The sequence below is a fragment of the Protopterus annectens genome, chromosome 1.part1, assembly GCF_019279795.1.
Source record: "Protopterus annectens isolate FY-2018-M chromosome 1.part1, PAN1.0, whole genome shotgun sequence".
NCBI lineage: Eukaryota > Metazoa > Chordata > Ceratodontiformes > Protopteridae > Protopterus > Protopterus annectens.
Genome location: NC_056726.1, coordinates 958096432 through 958117679, shown reverse-complemented (window position 1 = coordinate 958117679; position 21248 = coordinate 958096432). Strand labels below are relative to the sequence as shown.

The window sequence follows — 21248 nt, the reverse complement described above, 5'->3', positions numbered from 1 at the left end:
CAGAACTCCTGTTCTTCCTTTTTAAACAAGCACAGTGTAAATGTTTCCCTAAAAGAGGTATCAATTAAACCCCAGCACTTTTCCCATAGTCTCACAAACACTGACTAACTAAACATTCTCTGCATTTGCAACCACTTCACATGGACTTCCTTCCTTGCTTCATGGTTGAGCCCTCTCTGCATTTCAAGTTTTATGTACCAGTAAACTTTATGGCCAGAGGGGGCTCCTAGTTCTGGGGGTCCTGAATCACAGCAAGTTACCTTATTTTAATATGTTACAGGTCTATCAAACCAAAAAAGAAGCTAATACAGCACACTCATATACTTAATAAGTCAGGTTGGTAATACTAACTCTGACAGGTTGCAGAATCCTAATGAATGACACTAATATTTCTCCTTTAAAATGTACATCTCCAATTGTAGTGACAGCAGGTATCTGTTCCAAATAGCAGACATCAAGATTTCATTATATGTTTTACCTCCGACGTGGCCCCCCTTGAGTTAGTTAAATCCTACTAGTGGAGATTGTTCATACTTTAATCAGTTAATAAGGCTGCCTTTGACAAAAGCAACATTTTGCTCTACCCTTTGTCCTGGCTACTCCACCCCTTTGCCATGCCCATTTCATAATAGCTGATACAGAGGGTTAAGGTTTTGAGATGTAGTTCCTGTGGTATAACGTTTGATTCCCTCAGCCCTCATTTGCTTACTGACTGCCCTGAACAAGACATTTAATCAGAGAGTGCTTAGAGGCAACTCGGAACTTGGTCTAAGCTCCCCAATGGTCCCCTGGACTGCAAGCCTAGTAGCCATCTGTGATGTAAATGGCACCTCTCCTAACCACTATGGAAGGACAGCTGTACTTTTTTTTTCTCTTACTCAGACATAATCACATCACACTGAAATGATGCTTACACAAAAGTGCAAATTTAGAGGTGGTAACTTTACAAACTTGAACATCTCTCCTAGTCAGGAAAAAGCACTATGTATTTAAACAACAGATTACTTGAATGTAGCATAGTGCTGCTTTATTATGTTAGCATAAATAAGAAAAAAGTGCTTTTTGCTAAAATAATTAATTTGAACGTGATGATTTTTTGACCATTTTGCCCTGTAATAAACCAGAAGTTTATATCTATAAGTGTGGTGGTTTCATTATATTTTGACTTCTGAGTGGAAACTATTTTTTTTTTTTGGGGGTTAAAGTAAAGTAATGAATGGGATACTAATCTGATGAATCCTTTTTTGGCTAACATATATGCTAATACTTCTATTACTGTACTTAAACTTAGCAATATGTTTGATATGGTGTTTATATTAATTTTGCTTGTTTACATTTACTGGGCGTATGGGAAGGAATATTATACACTGTCTAATTAAACCATTCTTACTTACTGCTTGAATAACTAACTCCTTGAATGGTTGTTGATTGTGACAGGCTGGTTAGTCAGAAAAAGAGGATGAAATAAGTAGCAAGTAATGGTATGAATAATGTTTTAAGGAGACCATGGGACCGATTAAGAGGAGTGGACCCTATTACCAGGTATGGGTATGAATGATGCTGGAGTGACTGTCTTTTGTAGTTGGTTACCATGGTGGGACACACAGGTTTGCAAAAAGAATGCAACTACATATAAGTTATCTGACAATGAAAAGTGCCTGGATAAATCATGGATGGACTGAACTGGAATGAATGATGGAATAACAAAGAAAAAAGGTGGGGGGTCATATATGGCAAGTGATTACCTCCTCTGATATCTTACTGAATCTTAGCCTTGACCCCCCTGAAACAGAGTAATGCTGCTCATTACTGGACATTCCTTTCCCTCCTCCTTCAGTTCTTCTGTAGGTGTTCTTCATGCAGTTCCTGTACTTTGCCTGTAGTGGAGATGAAACAGAAGAGGGGAGAGGTCCTCCGACTTCTGCATGGGTAACATTTTATTTTCTAGCAAGAAAAGTGGAAGGAGCTTTCCCTCCGTGTTCTGTAAACAGATGAACACAGAAAACACTGAGATGTTGTGTTCCTCAGTGAGTTAAAGTGAACATTGAGTGGGTGTCCTCTAAGGAGGTTAGTGTCTCAATCTCACACTTGAGTGGGAATATGAAAAAAAAATAAAACAACAGTGGGAATGGGAAAAAAAGCAAAATATTACAAAAGACAATAACTGAAAGTCTATGAAAACTGAACTATGCGAAAGAAAACAAAGCCTTCTTATATTCCAAAGGTGCAAAAAACTGGGGAGCACATGCATTTATTGACCAATAAATGCAGCAAGGTGACAACAGTACAGTGGAAGCAGTAAGTAGTGCTGAGAAATCTACTGACTAGATTCCCAAGTTATAGCGTTGCTGCAGAGGGCATCTCAAGGTAAGACCTTTCACTTCTTTCTGAAGACTATGTAGAAAGACAATACATTACTAAAAGTTGAGTCGCTTGTGAAAATGTAAAGGCATTACCAAGAGTTTTCTTCTTCTTTCGCCCCATAGCAACAGAAGACACTTTTGCGTTTAGAATATAAATGTCTGAGCTTGAAATTTCCTGTGTTTTCTGTAAATTAAAAAAAAATAAAAAAAATATAAAATAAAATTTGCAAAAACAAAAGTTTTCATGCAGGCACAAATATGCAATTTCATTTCTTTGTCATTTATGATCTTGGTATAAATAATCTCAATTAAAATGTCCAACTGATTGTGAAGATTCCCTTAAAACACTACACTGAAACAACACAGTTGGGAAGATAAGCTCGACACAATTAATACACATCATGACAGGGAAAATAGCATATTTAGAATCACAGAACCAACTGCCATTAATGTTTGGATGATGTAAAGCAATCCCACAGTACATTGCCAAAAATGTACAGACATTGACTAATGCAAGTCAAGAGACTGGTATGCCCTTTCACTGACGGCAAATGAAAAGACCTGCAATCAGTTGAGGTCAACAGAACTTGCAAGCATGCAAGAAACTTTGTAAATGTAACTTTTGTATTTTAATAGGGTCTGATGTGACATTTGGGCACAACTGTAAACACATGCTAGTGTGGTTATGTACTTTTATAAAGAAGAATACATCTTGTTCAAAAAGTAGCATTGTATTTATGTACTTTTATTAAGTATACCACAAAACTTTTAAGGTTTACAGTTGTTTCTCAACTCCGTACCAGTTTAGAAAAGATTCAGTCTAAAACTAACTGTGCAATCAACCAAAAGAGCCTTTACTGAAACAATGTTATCGTAAATGTATGTTCAATAAACTTGGATATGTAAAATACTGGAAGTATTTCGTTTTTTAATGTATGCATAATGGAATCTACTTTGGGTGTAGCAGAAAAGTTAAACTGTGAATGAACCTCTACGCCACCCGCTGCATTACCAACCGTCTCACAGTTAGGAGGCAGGAAATCAAAATAGGGGAAGTTACATCCACAAAGAGACAAGTCACTAGTACAGTCCTCCAGGGTTCTGTGCTGGAACCACTCCTATTTGGCATCTACTTTTCTGAAGTAAAAGACAAAACCAAAGGGCTCTGGCTGACTATGTTTGCAGATGACTGCAAGTTAAGAGCTCTCACTGAATCCCCAAATTACTTGCACATCCAGCAGGAAAGTTTGTCCCATATAAATAAACTGGTGCCAAAATCATGGACAAAACCAATGCCAAAAAAATCATCACTGTATTCTTTGGAAGGTCAAATATCACAGTAAACTTACCACAAACAATAGGACCATAAGAGCTGAACCAGTTGTTTGGGATTTGGGAACTTATGTGGACAGTGACCTAACTTTTGCCCAACCTGTGTCAAAAAAGGGACTGTGGCTTGAACCAAAGATATCATTGTCCCTCCCTCCCTCCTTTACTCACCCCTCATTAGGCCAGACACGGAATATAATGCACCTATGACATGCATCTGTCCACACACATTCAACAACTGGAACACCCGCAGATATACGACACTAAAAGGATACAAGGCCTAAACAACAAGACCTACATGGACCAACTCAAAGCCATGTCACTTTACTCTGTATCCTACAGATTACCTAGAGATGACTTGGGTGTGGCATACAGGGCATCCTCCAATCTAATACTGATGGATTTACTGCACATCAGTAAATCAAATGGCATCAGAAATGCTCAATCTAGGAATCTAAACCACTTCTGCAACAATAACAGAAAGGTTTGCACGGACAGGTATATCATGCAGAGTATGCCTCTACTCTGGAACAGACTCCCCATTTACATTAAACAAAGTTCATCCTTGTCCATATTTAAACATACTTTAGATCTAGGGAAAAGAAACAGAAAATGTACTCTAGGACAGCCCCCTGTACTACTAATGGGCACAGGCAGCTCCTACATGATTTATCCCATGCATGAGTCTGCTAAAAATATCTATAGTATGATCCTGACAATAATATATTACCCTTAATGAGAATAATTGACAATGAAATGGGTAAGGCCAATTTCTAACCATGAAATTGGCAAGTCCAATTTCTAACCAAATGGGAAAGGTTAATTCGAGCACAAAAAAGGAAGTGGGTTAGGCTTAAAATGGCCCACAATGGCAACCAGCCTAGTACTTGCCTATGAACCTATAAAAAAATCATTATAGGTTAAAGCCTTTATACAAGGTCTTTTCCATTATCTTCCTTATTATCACTTCAACAAAAAGTCATTTATATATATTTTTTCTAAACACTGGTTCTCCTTCCCCATTGTGAATCTAATTTGATTTTACTTCCATTTATCTATTTCAGATAGTCAAACTGATCAAAATAGCCTCTTTAAAGCACAGTCCCAGGAAGAAAAGATCCAAATATAGGAATTAGACTGGGAAGAATACAGCATAAGGGAGTAGTGCAACAATTCCGACAGATAACAGAAAGAAACAGTGCGAGTACAATATGAATAAGTGTAGATAGATGTAATAGTGTAACATTAGCAAAATATAACTGTATATTATATATCATACCTCTCGACCTACAGGCATTGAAAATAGGAACAAAGGCCCATCCAACTAAAAATCTGGACAACTAAACAGCATAATGTTTGACTGCCAAAAGTACACTTGTGTACTCTTACCATAAATGTAGATGTTCGAGTGTATTCACTGTTGTAGTCATCACATTTGGGTTATCTGCTTGCAGTAGCCCTCAGTCAGCCTGATTATCAAAGTCTTGGGTCCTGCGTCAGTTGCTGTCTCATCTTCCATGACGTCAGGTAGTCAGGGGTATAAAGCATGCAGCTGACACCATTACATCAGTTTTTCTTGCCCCAGATGTCAGGTGCCCCCCTAATGGGAAGCAATGAGATATATATATATATATATATATATATATATATATACACATATATATATATATATATATATATATATATATATATACACACACACACACACACACACACACACACACACACACACACACACACACACACACACACACACACACACACACACACACACACACACACACACACAAGGTTATACCTCCAACAAAAAAGTAAATACAACAAAAAGCTTTTAAGCATAGTAAAGGAGAATAGAGGTATAGCCAAAAGAAGTCAGGGGGCTGGAGGGAGGGTAAACAGGACTGCAACAGTGAATGCACTCTAACAACTGTACTATGTTCTTCGTGTTTCACTGTTGTAGTCATCACATTTGGGTAGATTCCCAAAGCTAAGGATGGGAGGAGGAATTTAGATAGCATTAGGACCAGCTATAAGGCCCCGCAAGACTGCAATGGCAAAGCCAGCTCTGGACTTGAAGAAAATTGGCAAATTGTAATGCTTGGTGAAAGTATATACAGAACTTCAGGTAGCAGCTTCTAGGATGTCCCTGGTAGGGACACCTCTGAGAAAGGCTATAGAGGTAGATGCAGCCCTGGTTGAGTGTGGTCTTATCCCCTGTGGGATAGGTTTTCCATGGTGCTTATAGCAGAAATGAATGCAATGGCCTATCCATTTAGAAAATGGTTTGCTTTGAAATGGTCTTCCCCTCTGCCCCTGCAGCAAATGCCACCAGCAGTTCAGATTTCCTTTGAGGTTTAGTCCTGTCCAAGTAAAATCTAAGTTGTCTATGCACATCTAAGGAGTGCAGTATCCGTTCCCCTTTGTTCTGTGGATTAGAAAAGAAGGTTGACAAATTAATAGACTGATTAAGAGCCACACTGGATACTACCTTGGGCATGAAAGAGGGGTTGGTTCTGAGGGACACCCTGTCCGCATGAAAGATGATGAAAGGTTCCACTGTCATAAGGGTCTGTAATTCAGATACCCTTCTTGCTGAAGTGATTGCTAAAAGAATGTTGTTTTCCAAGAAAGGAATTTTAACTCTGCACTTGCAGCTGGCTCAAAAGGAGGTAATGAGTTTTTCCAATACAAAGTTAAGGTCCCAGGCTGGAGTTGGGGCTCTCCTGGGTGGTCTTAAGTTTTTGTCCCCTCTGAGGAACTGCTTGAGTACTGGATGAGAGAAGAGTGGTGGTTCTGTGTTGTAATGAGCTGAAATGGCTGAGGCATGAATTTTGATGGAGGAAAATGAAAGGCCCCTGTGAAGCATCTCAGTTAAGTACTGAAGAATCTGAGGTAAATTGGGCGTTGCTGTGCCCATCCCTTGAGTTTGGTTCCAGGAACAGACTCTTTTCCATTTTTCAGCATAAAGTTTTCTAGTACTAGGCCTCCTTGCCTCCAGAATGACATCCAACACTTGTTTACTGAGGGATGGTAACTGAGAGATTAGATAATTAGCCATTCGCCAGGTTCAGGGTTTGAAGCTGAAGATACAGTATCTGGCCACCCTGCTGGGACAGCAGGGTAGGGGTCTGAGGCAGGTGCCATGGAGCCTGCAGTGACAAACTGCGCAAGAGGGGGTACCAGTGTTGGGGTGGCCAGTCTGGTGCAATCAGTATCGTCCTTGGTATGTCCTGTTTGATCTTTAGTAGTACTTTGGAGAGGAGAGGCAGAGGAAAAAAGGCATAAACTGATAAGTTGAAGGACAGGACATCCACTTTCCAAGCTCGTTTATGGGGAGTCCTTGTGCAGAATTTGTCCAATTGGTAGTTCTGGGGGGAGGCAAACAGGTCTACATCTGGGCTCCCCCATTTGTTTATCACCATGTTGAAAGTCCTTGGATCCAGTTTCCACTCATGTGGGTCCATGAGATTTCTGTTTAGTTCGTCTGCCAGCGTATTTAGCTTTCCCGGCAGGACTTGAGCTTGTAAATGCACTTGGTGGCTCAAGGCTGTGTTCCACAGAGCCATGGCTAGTCTGCAGAGGGGGGTATGAATGGGTACCCCCCTGCTTGTTTATGTACCACATAACAGTGGCACTGTCCATCTTTACCATTAATTGTCCTGGAAGAATGTGGTCCTTGAAGGCTGTCAAAGTATTCTGTACAGCTAAAATTTCTGTTTGATTGATATGCAGGTGCATTTGACTTGGGTTCCATTTGCCCTGAATGCACTTCCCTGCCAGGTGAGCTCCCCTATGCATAGTCTGATGAGTCTGTTATTAGGGTTTGGGCGGCAGGGGGTACAGTGAATGGTAGTCCCTTGTTATGGTGGCAGGCCTCTGCCCACCAAAGGAACTCTAACTGTAGGCAAGGTATTACAGGGATCATTGCTTCTAGATCCTGAGAATGTTGACACCATAGGCTTTTTAGATACCATTGTAGTTTCCTCATATGCAGTCTTGGATATGGAATTAGGAGAATGCAGTCGGCCATGAACCCAAAGGCTTGCAGTATTTGCCTTGCAGATAGCAGGGTTTTTGTGGCCATTAGTTTGAAGTAAGTTGTCAAATGAATTTGTTTTTCTGGCGTGAGGAAAGCCATCTGGGTAGTTGTGTTCAAGCTTGCTCCCAGGAATATAATTTGTTGACAGGGTACAAGATGTGATTTATTTTCATTTATGGTGTACCCCAGACAAGTTAGCACCTTTTGTACAAATGCCAGATGATTCAAAAGTATGTCCTGGCTTTCTGCCTGAATTAAACAGTCATCTAGGTATGGGTAAATCTGAATATTTTTTTGCCTGCAAAATGCAATGACTGGAGCTAGGCACTTGGTGAATACCCTGGGCGCAGTAGATAAGCCAAAGGGCAGTGCAGAGAACTGATGGTACATGTAGCCTGCTTTGAAGCGTAGGCATCTTCTGCAAGATTCCCTGATTGGGATGTGCAGGTAGGCTTCCTTTTAATCCAGTGTTGCCAACCAGGCATTCGTGCCTAGCATAGGAAGCAATTGGTGAAGAGTGTTAGCATCTTGAATTTTGGGATCACCAAAAAGGTGTTTAGGATAGAAAGGTCCAGGATAGGACTCCCATGAGTTGTCTTTTCTGGGTACCAGGAAAAGTCTTGAGATGAAACCTTGACCCTTTTCCTCTTCTGGTACAGTTTAAATAGCCCAAGAAAGAGTACTTGCTTTTGAGCCTCTGCCCACTGATTTGGGGGTAGATAGTTTGGGGTTGGTAAAGTGTGGAAGTGAAATCTGTATCCTTGGGAAACAATATTTAAAACCCATTTGTTCTGGGTAATGGAGTTGCCAGTTTTTTGCCTGCACAGCAATCTTTCCCCCTAAAGGAGCAGTCAGTTGAGAAGGGCTTGGAAGTTTTAAAGTTAAGTCATTGAGACAGTTTACCATGGGGGGAGTCTAACTACTCCCTGATTTGAAAGTGGAAGCCCCCCAACTGCTTAGTCCTGTGCATACCCTGGGACTGAAGCCTGGGTGTTCTGCTGGTTCTGGGTTTGGACTGAAAAGGCAAGAAAGGACCAATTCTGGAGGATGTACTTGTAGGAAATCTTTAACAGTTTGCATAGATTTAGCTTTTTCCTCCATCTTTTTAAGTACTACTTCTGCTTTGTTGCCAAACAGGCGGCCCTGATGTAAGGGAGCATCCAGCAATTTAACTTTAACTTTAACATGATCTGGCAAAGATTGCTCCTTAAGCCAAGCATGCCTTCTAAGTACAGACCCAGTGACAGCAGCCCAGCAAGATGCCTCTAGTGAATCAAAACCACATTGCAAAGTATGTTTTCCAACTTGTTCAGCAGAATGCATTAAATCCTGTAAATCCTTATTTTCAGCAGTCAGGAATCAACATCATTTTCTGTTTAAGCAATCCAATAATATGCTGCTGATACTTTAACATATGAAACTGGCAGTTTAAGGCCCTAATGGCCAAGGTTGCAGAAGTGTATACCTTCTTACCCCATCTATCCAGCACCCTGGAATCTCTATCAGAGGGGGTAGGATTTTTGACAGTAGTAGCCTTAATGCCCTTGGGTCCCTGTGAAATGGTCTCAGGATCCGCAGTAGGATTTTTAAAAAGGAACTTGTAAAAGTCAGGAACCCTATAATATATATCAGGTGTTCTGGGAGCAGAAGGTAAAGAGTCAGTGGCCAAGCTAGATTCCGAAAAGGCATCAACAACAATGTCTAATTCAGGGGGAACAGCTAAAGGCCTGTGTTGAGGCAGGAGTAAGAAATCCCTAAGCCTTTTTTTAGAATCAGAGTAATCCTGGCTTTCCCAGCGAAAATGCTCCCTAAGAGTATGCAAAGTTTCACCAAAAGAGAAATCCTCTGGAGGGGAAACAGAGGGAATACAGTCCTCTGCATCACAATCCTCATAGGTAGATAAGGGTAAATCCTGGTCATCAGAGGAAACAAATTTCAGAATCCTGATCAGAAGTATCAAACAAATTCAGTCCTAGGTCTCTTAGAGGGAGAAGGTTGGCTTCCCTTGATTAAAGTAATAAGGTCTTCAGCCATTCTTATTTTTTTAGGCACAGGGGCCTGACCATGCGGTCTGGGCGTCAGTTTTCTAGGCATGGTTCGAGTTTTATGCCTTGAAGAAGAAGATGGCGTCTGTTTAATATGCAAGTCAGTAGGCCTGAATGCACCCTCAGAAGCCAGTGCCTGCACAGCGGCTCCAGACCCATCCAAGGTAGAGACATCCGCAGGTTCCACAGTTGAAGCATCTCACGGCATACAGGACTCTGAAGGGGTCTCAGTAGAGGCCTGCGAATCTGAAGTAGCGGGTATCAGGGGCTGCGAAAGCATCTCACTGAGTACTGGCGAACTGGCGACTGGCTTAGAAGCATAGTCGGCAGCTTTGGACCTAGGCAGACTGTCTGTGTCTTTATCTTTGTGTTTTTTTCAGAATGTCGGTAGTCGGATGGCTTACTGAAGACACATCTGGATAATTGAACAGAGTACCAAAATATTTATAAGTGTAAATACACAGACTACGAATAGTTCGTTGTTTAAATAAGGCACAAAACTGACAGCGAGGTACGTCGTGGTCAGGGCCTAGGCAAGGAATACAGTACGAATGAAAATCTTTATGAGGTATTTGCTTTCCACAAGAAATACAATTATTGACTTTTTCTGACATCGGTTTACAGCAAGAAAAAGTTTCCCCAACAGGGTACTTAGCTTTAGTTTAAGACTTCGGTTCTGAAACTCGAAAATGAAAATATCAGGAATCTGCTGACCGGCACTTGCAAACTGCTTCTGCTTCGGGTACCGCACGGCAAGAAAGACTGATGTAGTGGCGTCTGCTGCATGCTTTATACCCCTGACTACCTGACGTCATGGAAGATGAGACAGCAACCGACGCAGGACCAAAGACTTTGATAATCAGGCCGACTGAGGGCTACTGCAAGCAGATAATCCAAATGTGATGACTGCAACAGTGAAACACAAAGAACATCAGCACATAACTCGTCTTGCTTCCAACAGAAGTGTGGGATACTACTCTGAAACATTTAAAAAATAGACAGACAAAAATAATGCAAAAAATAATAAGTACATTACCAAACAAGACAGCAGAAAATCTGTATACTTTAATGAACTGTACTGAAAAAGTTTACCTCAAAAGGTAATTTATTTTGCTACAGAAAATGGAAAATGTAAGATGCATATAATCTTTTCTTAAATTATTGTCACTACTTTGGCCACCATGTAATATGTTTTTTCGGTCTACTGCATATCTTCATGTGATGTCAGAAAATTTGAGTAAAAAAGTATAGCAAGCCTGAAAATAGGGAAATTCCTTCAAAAATAGACACACAACATCAGTAGACTGTACAATAGAAGACAGAAAATCATAATAAAAATAAGGAGGCATAGCACCCATAAGGGGAAAATTTAATAAAATATTTTGGGGAAAAAAATCAGCAAAGGCAGTAAAGGTCCCAGATAACACACACCTCCACAGAAACAAATATAAATCCAGGATGAAGCAGACCTTCGGGTAAAAGCAGAATTTTAATAAAAGGTTAGCAGAAGACCTGCTTGATCCTGGATTTATATTTTTGTTTTTTCATGGCCAACGTCAAGGGCCTCTGGCTGACTAAATTTGCAGAGGACTGCAAATTAGGAGCAGTCACAGAATCCCTCACCAACACTAATGTTTTCCAAGAAGGGAAGAGACAGACAAATAACTTGTGTCAGAGGCACAGACTAAAACTAAAGTACAGTTTTGTACCTACCATAAATGTAGATGTTCGAGGATTCCCTTGCTGCAGTCCTGACAATTGCTGCAGTCCTGACAATTGGGTATAGTCCGCGTCCCAGTCGGCCCGAATACCAGAGTATAAGGCTGACGTCGGTCATGGCGCCTTAGACTGACGTCAGTACGTCAGGGTACTAATGCGCATGACCGGCGTCATTTCCTCAGTCTTTTCTTGCCCCAGATGTCAGAAGACCCAAAAAGACAAGTCCCAAAAACAACCTGCACCAAAAAACATGTACCATATATACAGTAATATATACAAAAAATATAAGCATGTAAACTCACCTACATAACCACCCTGAAACACAGAGGGGAAGGAGGGAGGGTAAATTGGACTGCAGCAAGGGAATCCTCGAACATCTACATTTATGGTAGGTACAAAACTGTACTATGTTCTTCGTCTTCCCTTGCTGCAGTCCTGACAATTGGGTAGAATCCCAAAGCAGAGGTAAGGGAGGCTGGCAAATTATAAAGTAGCAGGAGCTGACAACATGCCTTGTAAAACAGCTGTGGCAAAACCAGCTCTAGTCTTAGAGTATATAGGCAGGTGATAATGCCTAGAGAAAGTATGCACTGAACTCCAAGTAGCTGCTTCCAGAATATCCTTAGTTGCCACCCCCCTTAGAAATGCTGTTGAAGTGGCAGTAGCCCTAGTGGAATGAGGCCTAATCCCAGCTGGAACCTCTTTGCCATGATGGGAATAACAAAATGCAATGCAAAAGCCAATCCACCTAGAAATAGTTTGTTTTGACACAGGCTTGCCCTGTGAACTTAAAGCAAAAGAAACAAGTAACTGCTGAGACTGTCTAACATCTTTAGTCCTGCTCAAATAATAACGCAATTGCCTGTGTACATCTAAAGTGTGCAAAATCTTTTCCCCTTTATTTTGAGGATCCGCAAAAAACGTAGGCAAATGAATAGTTTGGTTTAAAGCCACACTAGAAACCACCTTAGGCATAAAGGAAGGATTAGTACGTAATGATACCCTGTCCTTATGGAAAATCAAAAGGGCTCTACTGCCATAAGGGCCTGCAACTCAGACACCCTTCTTGCAGAAGTAATAGCCAACAGAAAAGCAGTCTTCCATGACAAATATTTCAATTCAGCAGTAGCTGCAGGCTCAAAAGGTTGTAGAGTAAGTTTTTCCAACACAAAATTGAGATCCCAAGCAGGAGTAGGAGCTCTACGTGGGGGTCTTATATTCTTTGCCCCTCTAAGAAACTGCTTGAACAAAGGATGCGAAAACAAAGGTGGGTCACAATCATAGTGAGCTGAAATTGCTGCAGCATGAATCTTTATGGAAGAAAGACAAACCTTTGTCCAATAACTCAGTAAGATATTGAAGAGCCACACTCAAATTAGGCTCTGAAATCTCCAAATTCTTTGCTGTACTCCAAAATAAAAATCTCTTCCATTTTTCTGCGTACACTCTCCTAGTACTAGGCCTTCTAGCTTCCATAATCACATTTAAAACTTGTTGAGGAAGCTGAGACCTACCATGTTTCAACCCAGAATATGCCAAGCTGTGAGATGAAGAGATTGAAGCTTGACATTGAGCAGATGACCGTCCTTCTGAGATAACAGATGAGGAATCAGAGGTAAAGGCCATGGAGGCTTCTTTACAAGACTCCTTAGAAGTGGGTACCAGTGTTGCGAGGCCAATCTGGAGCTATCAAAATCATCCTTGGCCTGTCCTGTCTGACCTTTAGTAATACCTTTGGAAGAAGAGGTAGAGGTGGAAAGGCATAGACATGAAGGTTTTTCCAACTGAAAGACAGAGCATCCACTTTCCAAGCTGTGTGATGAAACCCCTTTGTGCAATACTTTGGCAGCTGGTGGTTTAGTGGAGAAGCGAACAGATCTATGTCTGGAGTTCCCCATGACACTGTCAATTTTGAAATACATGAAGATCCAGTTTCCACTCGTGGGGATCCATGATTTGTCTGCTTAATACATCTGCTAGGGAGTTCTGTGCTCCTGGCAGAAACCTTGCCTGAAGAGTCAGTTGCAGGCTTAGCAGTCTCCCATAAAATCATTGCTTGCCTGCATAGAGGATAAGAATGTGTTCCCCTTGCTTGTTGATGTACCACATGACAGTTGTGTTGTCTGTCAGAATCAACACCTGCCCTGGAAGAAGTAGCCTTGAACGCCATCAATGCAAACTGGACTGCTAACATCTCCTTCATGTTGATATGTAGATGCTGTAGTCTGGCAGGCCACTTGTCTTGTATCCACTTTCCATTTAGATGAGCTCCCAAGCAGTGTCCGAGGCATCTGTCGTTAAAATCTGACTCGCCTCTGGCCGGGTCACAGAGAGTCCCTTGTTTAGGTGACATTCCTGAGCCCACCACAAGAATTCCTTTTGAAGGCAAGGTATGATTTGAATGACAGTGTCCAAATCTTGGCAGTGCTGTGTCCATACATTTTTGAGATACCATTGCAGCTTCCTCATATGCAGTTTGGCATTGGGAAGCACCAAAATACAAGATGCCATGAACCCTAATGCTTGAAGGACTGTCCTTGCAGTCAGCACGGGCTGATGAGATAGTTGATGGAAGTACAGTTATTCACTTTTTCTGACATCCGGTTAAATACTGAGGCAAGAAAAAACCAAAATGTTCCCCAACGGGGTTACTTAGCCAACTCTGTACTCGGTCTGAAACTCCGGTTTCGGAAAATCTCAGAACGCCAACCTGCACTCGCAAAATTGCTTCTGCATCGGACCATGCGGCAAAAAAGACTGAGGAAATGACGCCGGTCATGCGCATTAGTACCCTGACGTACTGACGTCAGTCTAAGGCGCCATGACCGACGTCAGCCTTATACTCTGGTATTCGGGCCGACTGGGACGCGGACTATACCCAATTGTCAGGACTGCAGCAAGGGAAGACGAAGAACATCTGCCAACAAATTAATAAAAGTATCCTTCGGTAGGTCATCTACCTCTGGTAAGTATCAGATTGACTACACACCCCTAAAAGTCAATCAAGTAGTCAGGAACCTAATGACACACACAGATGGAAATCTAGTCTTAGACCATCGCGTGTCTACAGCAGTGAGGAATTCATTCTATGCTGTGCAACTTATAAGCAAACGTATAGCATTTAGGTCCAAGGACATCATTGTTCCACTGAATTCAGTATTCAATAGACTGATCATAAGAGCACAATGCCACCTTCGGTATGTACTTAAGCAGGCATATCCACCAACTGGAAAGTTACACATAGAAGACATAGTCAGACCTCACCCTGATGGACCTCCTGCATACCCACAAAACAAACTTCACCAGAATTATCCATTCTAAACACTATGCCTGTGACATAAACAGGACCTGCTGAAGAGACAGGTATGTAACCCAGAAACTACCCTTACTTTGGAACAGGCTCCCCATCCATGTGAAACAGAGTTCCTCCCTAACCCACTTCAAGTGCAACTAGGACCACTGGATAGCGAATAGGAAATTCATCCCTAGTTTGGCACCTGTCTTTCTAATGGACAAAGGCAGCTTGCAAATGGTTCATCTCCCAGGCCCCTGCTTGTAAAGGTTTAATTTCCCAAAACCCGGCTTAAACTGATCAAGGGTACCAGAACCTGTCAGAACTGTGGGATGAATGGCTAAGCTTAAACCTGCCCTTGTGGGCATTAGCCTAGTACACACTTATGAACATGCTTGGCAGAATAATTCAGGCCTGAAAATAGGAATGTTCCTCCAAACAGGGAGAGGAGTGGTCGGAGAAGAGAGTTCGATTTTAAAAATATGTATTTGTAAGCGTGCAGAGTACTGGCTTGAACAGACAGTGCCCCGACACCCAGTAAATCATCTTCAAAAGGTTGATGTCACCAATATCGACACATTCTGCACATGCTCCTGGGATTACACTGGAACAGACTAAACCAACAGCAAGTACTTGCTCTGCTAATTATATATACTAATTCTGAGATCTCACACACACAAACGTGTGTATATGTGTGTATATTTATATATATATATATATATATATATATATATATATATATATATATATATATGTGTGTGTGTGGTGTGTACATGTAGGAATCCCCTTCAGAAGCTCAAAGTTTCAAAACTTCAAAAAGCTGAGACCATAAGATCGAAGTTTTGAAACTTCAAACATTTTGAATGGAAATTGTCGTACAGCACAGAATGGGATATTTACCACTTGCCCCCCTGCAAAAACATAAAAAAAATTTTTGTTTTTATTTATTTTTAATTTTGCTTTCGAAGTTTCAAAACTTCAGTCTTCTGGTCTCAGCCATTTGAAGTTCGAAGTTTTGAAGGGGATCCATACATATGTGGATAGATATCAGAAATCAACAGTACAGACAAAGTAAATGATTATATACATTTGTGATTTAGCACTCTCCGTAACCATGAAATGTAATTAAGTAATGAACTATGCATCTAGTAAATATAGTACAGTGAAAAGAAGGGATACTAGCTGTAGGAGCTAGACAGTAGACAGTGGGAAAGCCAAGATGGTTGAGATGTTGGAAAAAGAGCCAAGAATATAGTGGGAAATTTGGAGAAAGAAAAAGGCTGGGAAACCTTTTGACAGGAGAAGAGAAGAATTTCTGTATTTAGGATCAGAAGCGATGTAAGGCACGGCAACTTATGCCACAAGAAGAGTGTAAACACAAGACATAAATACTTTGGTTAACACAGTCCACTTCCATTACATCCACTGAAATAACAGAATGGAGGGAAAGGTAGGTTCCGGGCGAGTACTGAAATGTCTGCTTTTTTGGTATTGGCACATAAGAGGTTGATGAGTTCATATGTTCATAGGTTCATACTAGGCTATCTGCCCAAGGGCATTTATAAGCCTAGCCAGAGTTTTGTGGCTTTCGCCACCCCTTTAGTTTGGAGGATACTATGCCCATTATTTTGCTGTGCCTCTGTCAAGCAGTGACACTGAGATAATCCCTGGGGTATATCTGCGATCTCCCATCCATTGGTCAAGATTTCTCTTGAGCAAAGCCAGCGAGGTGCTCTGCCTCACATGTACCGGGATTTTGTTCCACAGCATAGGGAGTCTCTGGGTGATGAATCTGTCCCTCCAGCATGTCCTATTAATAACCGTGTCAAGGTTTAAGTCTCCCGCCCTTGTAGTTCTGAGGGATCTAGATTTTTTGAGGTGAAGCATGTTCATCAATTCTGGGTTGGACATGGCGTTGTATGTCAGGCACAGGTCACCTCTGAGCAGACGGTAAGCGACTGAGTAGAGCTGAAGTTCCTTCAGTCGGGCAGCATAGGACTTATTTTTGAGACCTTTTATCCTTTTCGTGAGAAACTTTTGGGGCCTTTCCAGTTGCTGCAGGTGTCGTGTCAGATACATTCCGAATGGGGCATTGTACTCAATCATTGGCCTGATGAGTGATGAGTACAGGGGGACGATGACTTCCCTTGATCTAGAAGTGAATCCCTTCATGATTAGGTGGGAAATGTAGAAGGTCTTCCTAACTACTTTGGCAACGTGAGTATCAAATGAAAGGTTACTGTCAACCTGGGTATCCATATCCCTGATAACCTCTTCTGTGCTTAGTGGGTTGCCGCCTATATGGTAGCTAGGGGTAACCTTGTTTTTCCCGAAAGGTATGACTATGCATTTTTTGGAGTTTAACTTTAGGCCATGGTTCTGGCACCAGTTTTCCGTTTCTATAAGACCCTTCTGAAGGATATCTGTGTCAGATGTGTTCTCAACTATGGCGCCCAGTTTGCAGTCATCTGCAAATTTTGTCAGCCATAATCCTCCTGTGTTTGCTTGTACATCTGAAAAGTAGATGCCGAACAGGAGAGGGCCCAGGACTGAGCCCTGTGGGACACCACTTTTGACAGGCTTTGAGTCTGACATGGCGCCAGCAACTCTGACCCTGTGGGTTCTGTCACTTAGCCAATTTGCAACCCATCTTGTGACGTATGGGTTTACATTTAAGCTGATGAGTTTTTCAATGATACCTGAGTGGGGTATTGTGTCGAAAGCCTTTGCCAGGTCGAGGTAGGCTGTGTGGACTGCCTTTCCCTCATCAATGGCCTTGGTGACCGTTTCAAAAAAGTCCACCAGGTTTAAAAGGCATGATCTGCCCTTGACAAAGCCAAACTGGATCGGATCCAAAGTCTGCAAGTCTCCTACATCTTTATTTATGAGTTCCATTATGATCCTCTCCATAGCTTTGCAGATAAAGCTTGTCAAGCTGATGGGACGGTAATTTCCCGGGTCGGTGGAGGCACCTCCTTTGTGAAGTGGGACCACAGTTGCCGTACGCCACTCCTTAGGCACGTATCCTGAGGTGAGGCTAAGATTAAACAGCTGCCCTAACTGCGGGTTTAATTCCTCATTGAGTTCGTGGAGCACACATCCGGGGACACCATCTGGTCCCATGGATGCTGTGTTTTTTGCCTTGGAGAGAGCAGTTCTTACCTGAGCGTTAGAGATGTTTGGGGGGCTATAATTCTCTGGTGTAGATATCTCACCTTTTGGGGGGGGGGGGGAGTTTGCACTGAACCTGTCTGCCAGTATGTTGGCAATGTCTGTAGGTTCACTAATTTTTACATCATTTTGAACTAATTCTGAGCATATCTGGGAGTTTCCTCCCAGGTTTCTAACATAGCTAAAGAAGGCCTTATGATTGTCCTTTGTGTCCTTAGCGACTTTTCTCTCAAAATTTGCCTTGGATGATTTTATGAGAGATCTTAATTTTTTTTACTTATAATGATCAAGGGTGTTTTCCCTTTTAAGGATTTTGCTCTATCTTGTAGCAGCTTCCTCCTTTTGTTGTAGAGCTTGTTTATGGCTGGGGTCCACCAAACTGGACGCTTGCCTTTGGTACAAAGGGTCTTTGTTTTGTTTGGGATTGCCTGATCCATGCAGTCCTATAGGTGCTGGTAGAAGGCATTTGTAAGTGATTCAGCGGCTTGAGTAATGGTTTCCGCAGTCTCGGGGGCCTTAAAAGAGACCACACTAGCCTTTAGAAGTGTGAAGTCGGCTTTTGAGAAGTTCTTCACTGTGGACTTTTTTATCTCAGGTGGGGGTGGGATGTGGACTTCCAGTGAGATTAGTTTATGGTCTGATCTCACCAGTGAAGGGTATACTTCCGGCGTTGAACATTGTGACCCCATGTTCGTGATGATGAGATCTAGTATGTTATCTCCTCTTGTGGGAATGGTGACTAGTTGTTCCATGGCATTTGAGTTTATGAACTCTAGAAACCTTTGGGCTAGATTGTTGGGGCTTGAGTAGTGATCCCAGTCTATATTCGGGTAGTTGAAATCACCTAGTATGATGGTGTTTGGAGATAGCTTTCCTGAAAACACTGGAGGGGATAAATGTATGTGAGGTTCCTGAGATTGAGAGGGTGGCCTGTAACATGCTACAAATTGCAGAGCAGTCTTGCCTATGGTTAATTGCACCTGGATGGTCTCCGATGCATCGTACATTGCCACCAACCTTGAGGTGTGGGTGTTCTTGATGAATATAGACACCCCCCCTCCTTTCTTGGTGTTGTCCGGATTTTGGGGCCGGAACGCATGATATGAGGTAAAGCCTGATAGTGCCGGGGTGCTCTCGGGAGCCTTGAACCAGGTTTCAGTCACAGCACAGACATCGATGTTCTCCATACTGAGAAGGGCCTCGAGTGCGTGCATCTTGAGGTTGAGACTCCTGGCATTGAGCAGCATTACCCTTAGTTTTTTTCCTTTTTTGTGATCTAGGGTGGTAGGTTTAGAATTTGAGCCTTGCCTAAAAAAGGCACTATGGGGGTGGCAAGAGCCTTTGCCAATATCCGGGAGCCCAGGGGTGACAGGTGCAAGCCGTCCCTTGCGAAGCAGCGTGGCTTGTCCAGCATGTCATCCCAGGCAGACAGACTTTGATTCCCCTTTGAATGACACCAGAGTTTAAGCCAATTATTAAAGCTGATCATCTTGTCTCTGTATTGTGGCATCATTCTTGGTGAAGGTAGGATACTGCTCAGGGTCAGGGTCATACCTGCCTGGGCTACATAATCAGAGAGCTCCTCTATGTCTCTTTTCATGTAGTCCAAGGAGGTACGTCTCAGGTCGCTCACACCAGCGTGGACAATGACAGAGTCGTACTTGTACCTGCTGTTGAGAGACCTGAGTGCTTGCGTTATGTGGCGGATTCTAGCGCCTGACAGGCAGCTTACTGTGACCTTTTCCTTGTTCAATCTGGTGAGCGGGACGTCAGTGTGTCTGACTATGGAGTCACCAATGACGAGTGTGTCTGGCATTGTGTTTGGCCTTAAGGGCTGTGACTATTTGGCACACTGACTATGTGGTCTATGTGTTGCATGTGTTGTGTCCTGAGGTGGCAGCTGTTTGGGTGTCTGCTTTGGTGGCCTCTGCTGTTTTGGTAGATTTTTGATCAGAGCCTCCGAATATGTCTTTGTGTATTTATGTGTATGATGTGAAGTTGTGACAGTACTATGTGAGACTGGGTTTGTGGTGTGTGTGTGGTTACCTTCTCCTCCTGTCTGGTCTTACCAGTCCTATGTTGAGAGAGCTCAGCCTCCAGTTTGGCTATATAGTTGCATCTCTCGCATGTATTTGTGTTTTGTGGGAGAAGGAGAGGGTTGTCCGTGTATATGAGACAATTGTAACATTGCCTCAATATTCCCAGATTCACCAGCTGAGCAGGAGAGGACACTAGCAACTGATCCCTCGACATGCTAGAAGGAATAGACAAGGACTTCAAAAGACTCCGGGGGAAGTGGGTGATCGAATGGGGTTTTTGGCTGGTGAGGTACTATGTATAATAAAAGTGCTATATCAAGTAAAAAGGTACTTTAGGAGCAAGTGCTAGGCTTTACAGATAGAGAATATTCTACTTAGGAATCAAGTAGAGCTGAGCTTTTTAGATATAGAATATGCTGGTTAGATCAGCAGTACAGTTCAGGGAAGGCTGTTTTAAGAGAAAATTTGAAGAGTGGACTTTAGGTAGCCCGAATAGTTTAACCTTGATTAACCGCCGCTGCTCTTGTGTACTCCTGTGGCAACTCCGCGCTAAAGCGTGCTTTATAGCAGGGGGCTGGAAAAAACAGGAAATGACCCAAAATGGCCAATGCATTACCAGTTGCTGTCTCTAACTACTCCTCTGAGGACAAATAGGCAGCTCAGTACTCCCCACTCTCACTGGTGAGTAAAGAAACTTCCCTCTGGCCACACAAGAAAATGGATGAACACAGGAACCAAATACAAAGCCCAGGGATCAGCAAATCTGATCACTGGAGCAACTAGCTAGGAAAGTTAGGAAAGCAGAAGTATTTTTTTGTTTTTTTTTTTTTTTGTTTTTTTTACACACACAGACAGAAAATACAGTAAATGCTTTGTTATTCGACTAAATGCTATCAAAGGCTAGTACACTTGAGTGTATTAGCCTGTTGGTTAACTTATACGCAAAACTTTAGCTAAGAAGTGCAGTCAACAAATTAAGCTCAGAAAAAAAGAGAAAACAGGTAATATAACAATAATATAAGCACAAACAGTGGTAGAAATGCACAAAAGGTCGAAAAAAGCAATACAAATGCTTAAAAGTCGCTTTTTCTGCTCTCTGCTGCCTTAGGAACTCTGCAGGGGACCACGAGGAGCTATGCCAAGTTCTCTAATGCCAGAAAAGCCCGCCAAAGCGTGCTTTATAGCAGGGGGCTGGAAAAAACAGGAAATGACCCAAAATGGCCAATGAATTACCAGTTGCTGTCTCTAATC

The 21248-nt window shown here is 42.2% G+C and overlaps 1 protein-coding gene across 3 annotated transcripts in view; it reads right to left on the bottom strand.

Moving 5' to 3' along the window:
* Positions 1-21248, bottom strand: part of TAF1B (TATA-box binding protein associated factor, RNA polymerase I subunit B) — a 1822186-nt gene that overhangs the window by 1683357 nt on the left and 117581 nt on the right. For all 3 annotated transcript variants that reach the window (XM_044079209.1, XM_044079201.1, XM_044079215.1), the window contains exon 3: positions 2457-2547. In XM_044079209.1, coding sequence (XP_043935144.1) covers positions 2457-2547 — 91 coding nt within the window. The remainder of the gene's footprint in view (positions 1-2456; positions 2548-21248) is intronic.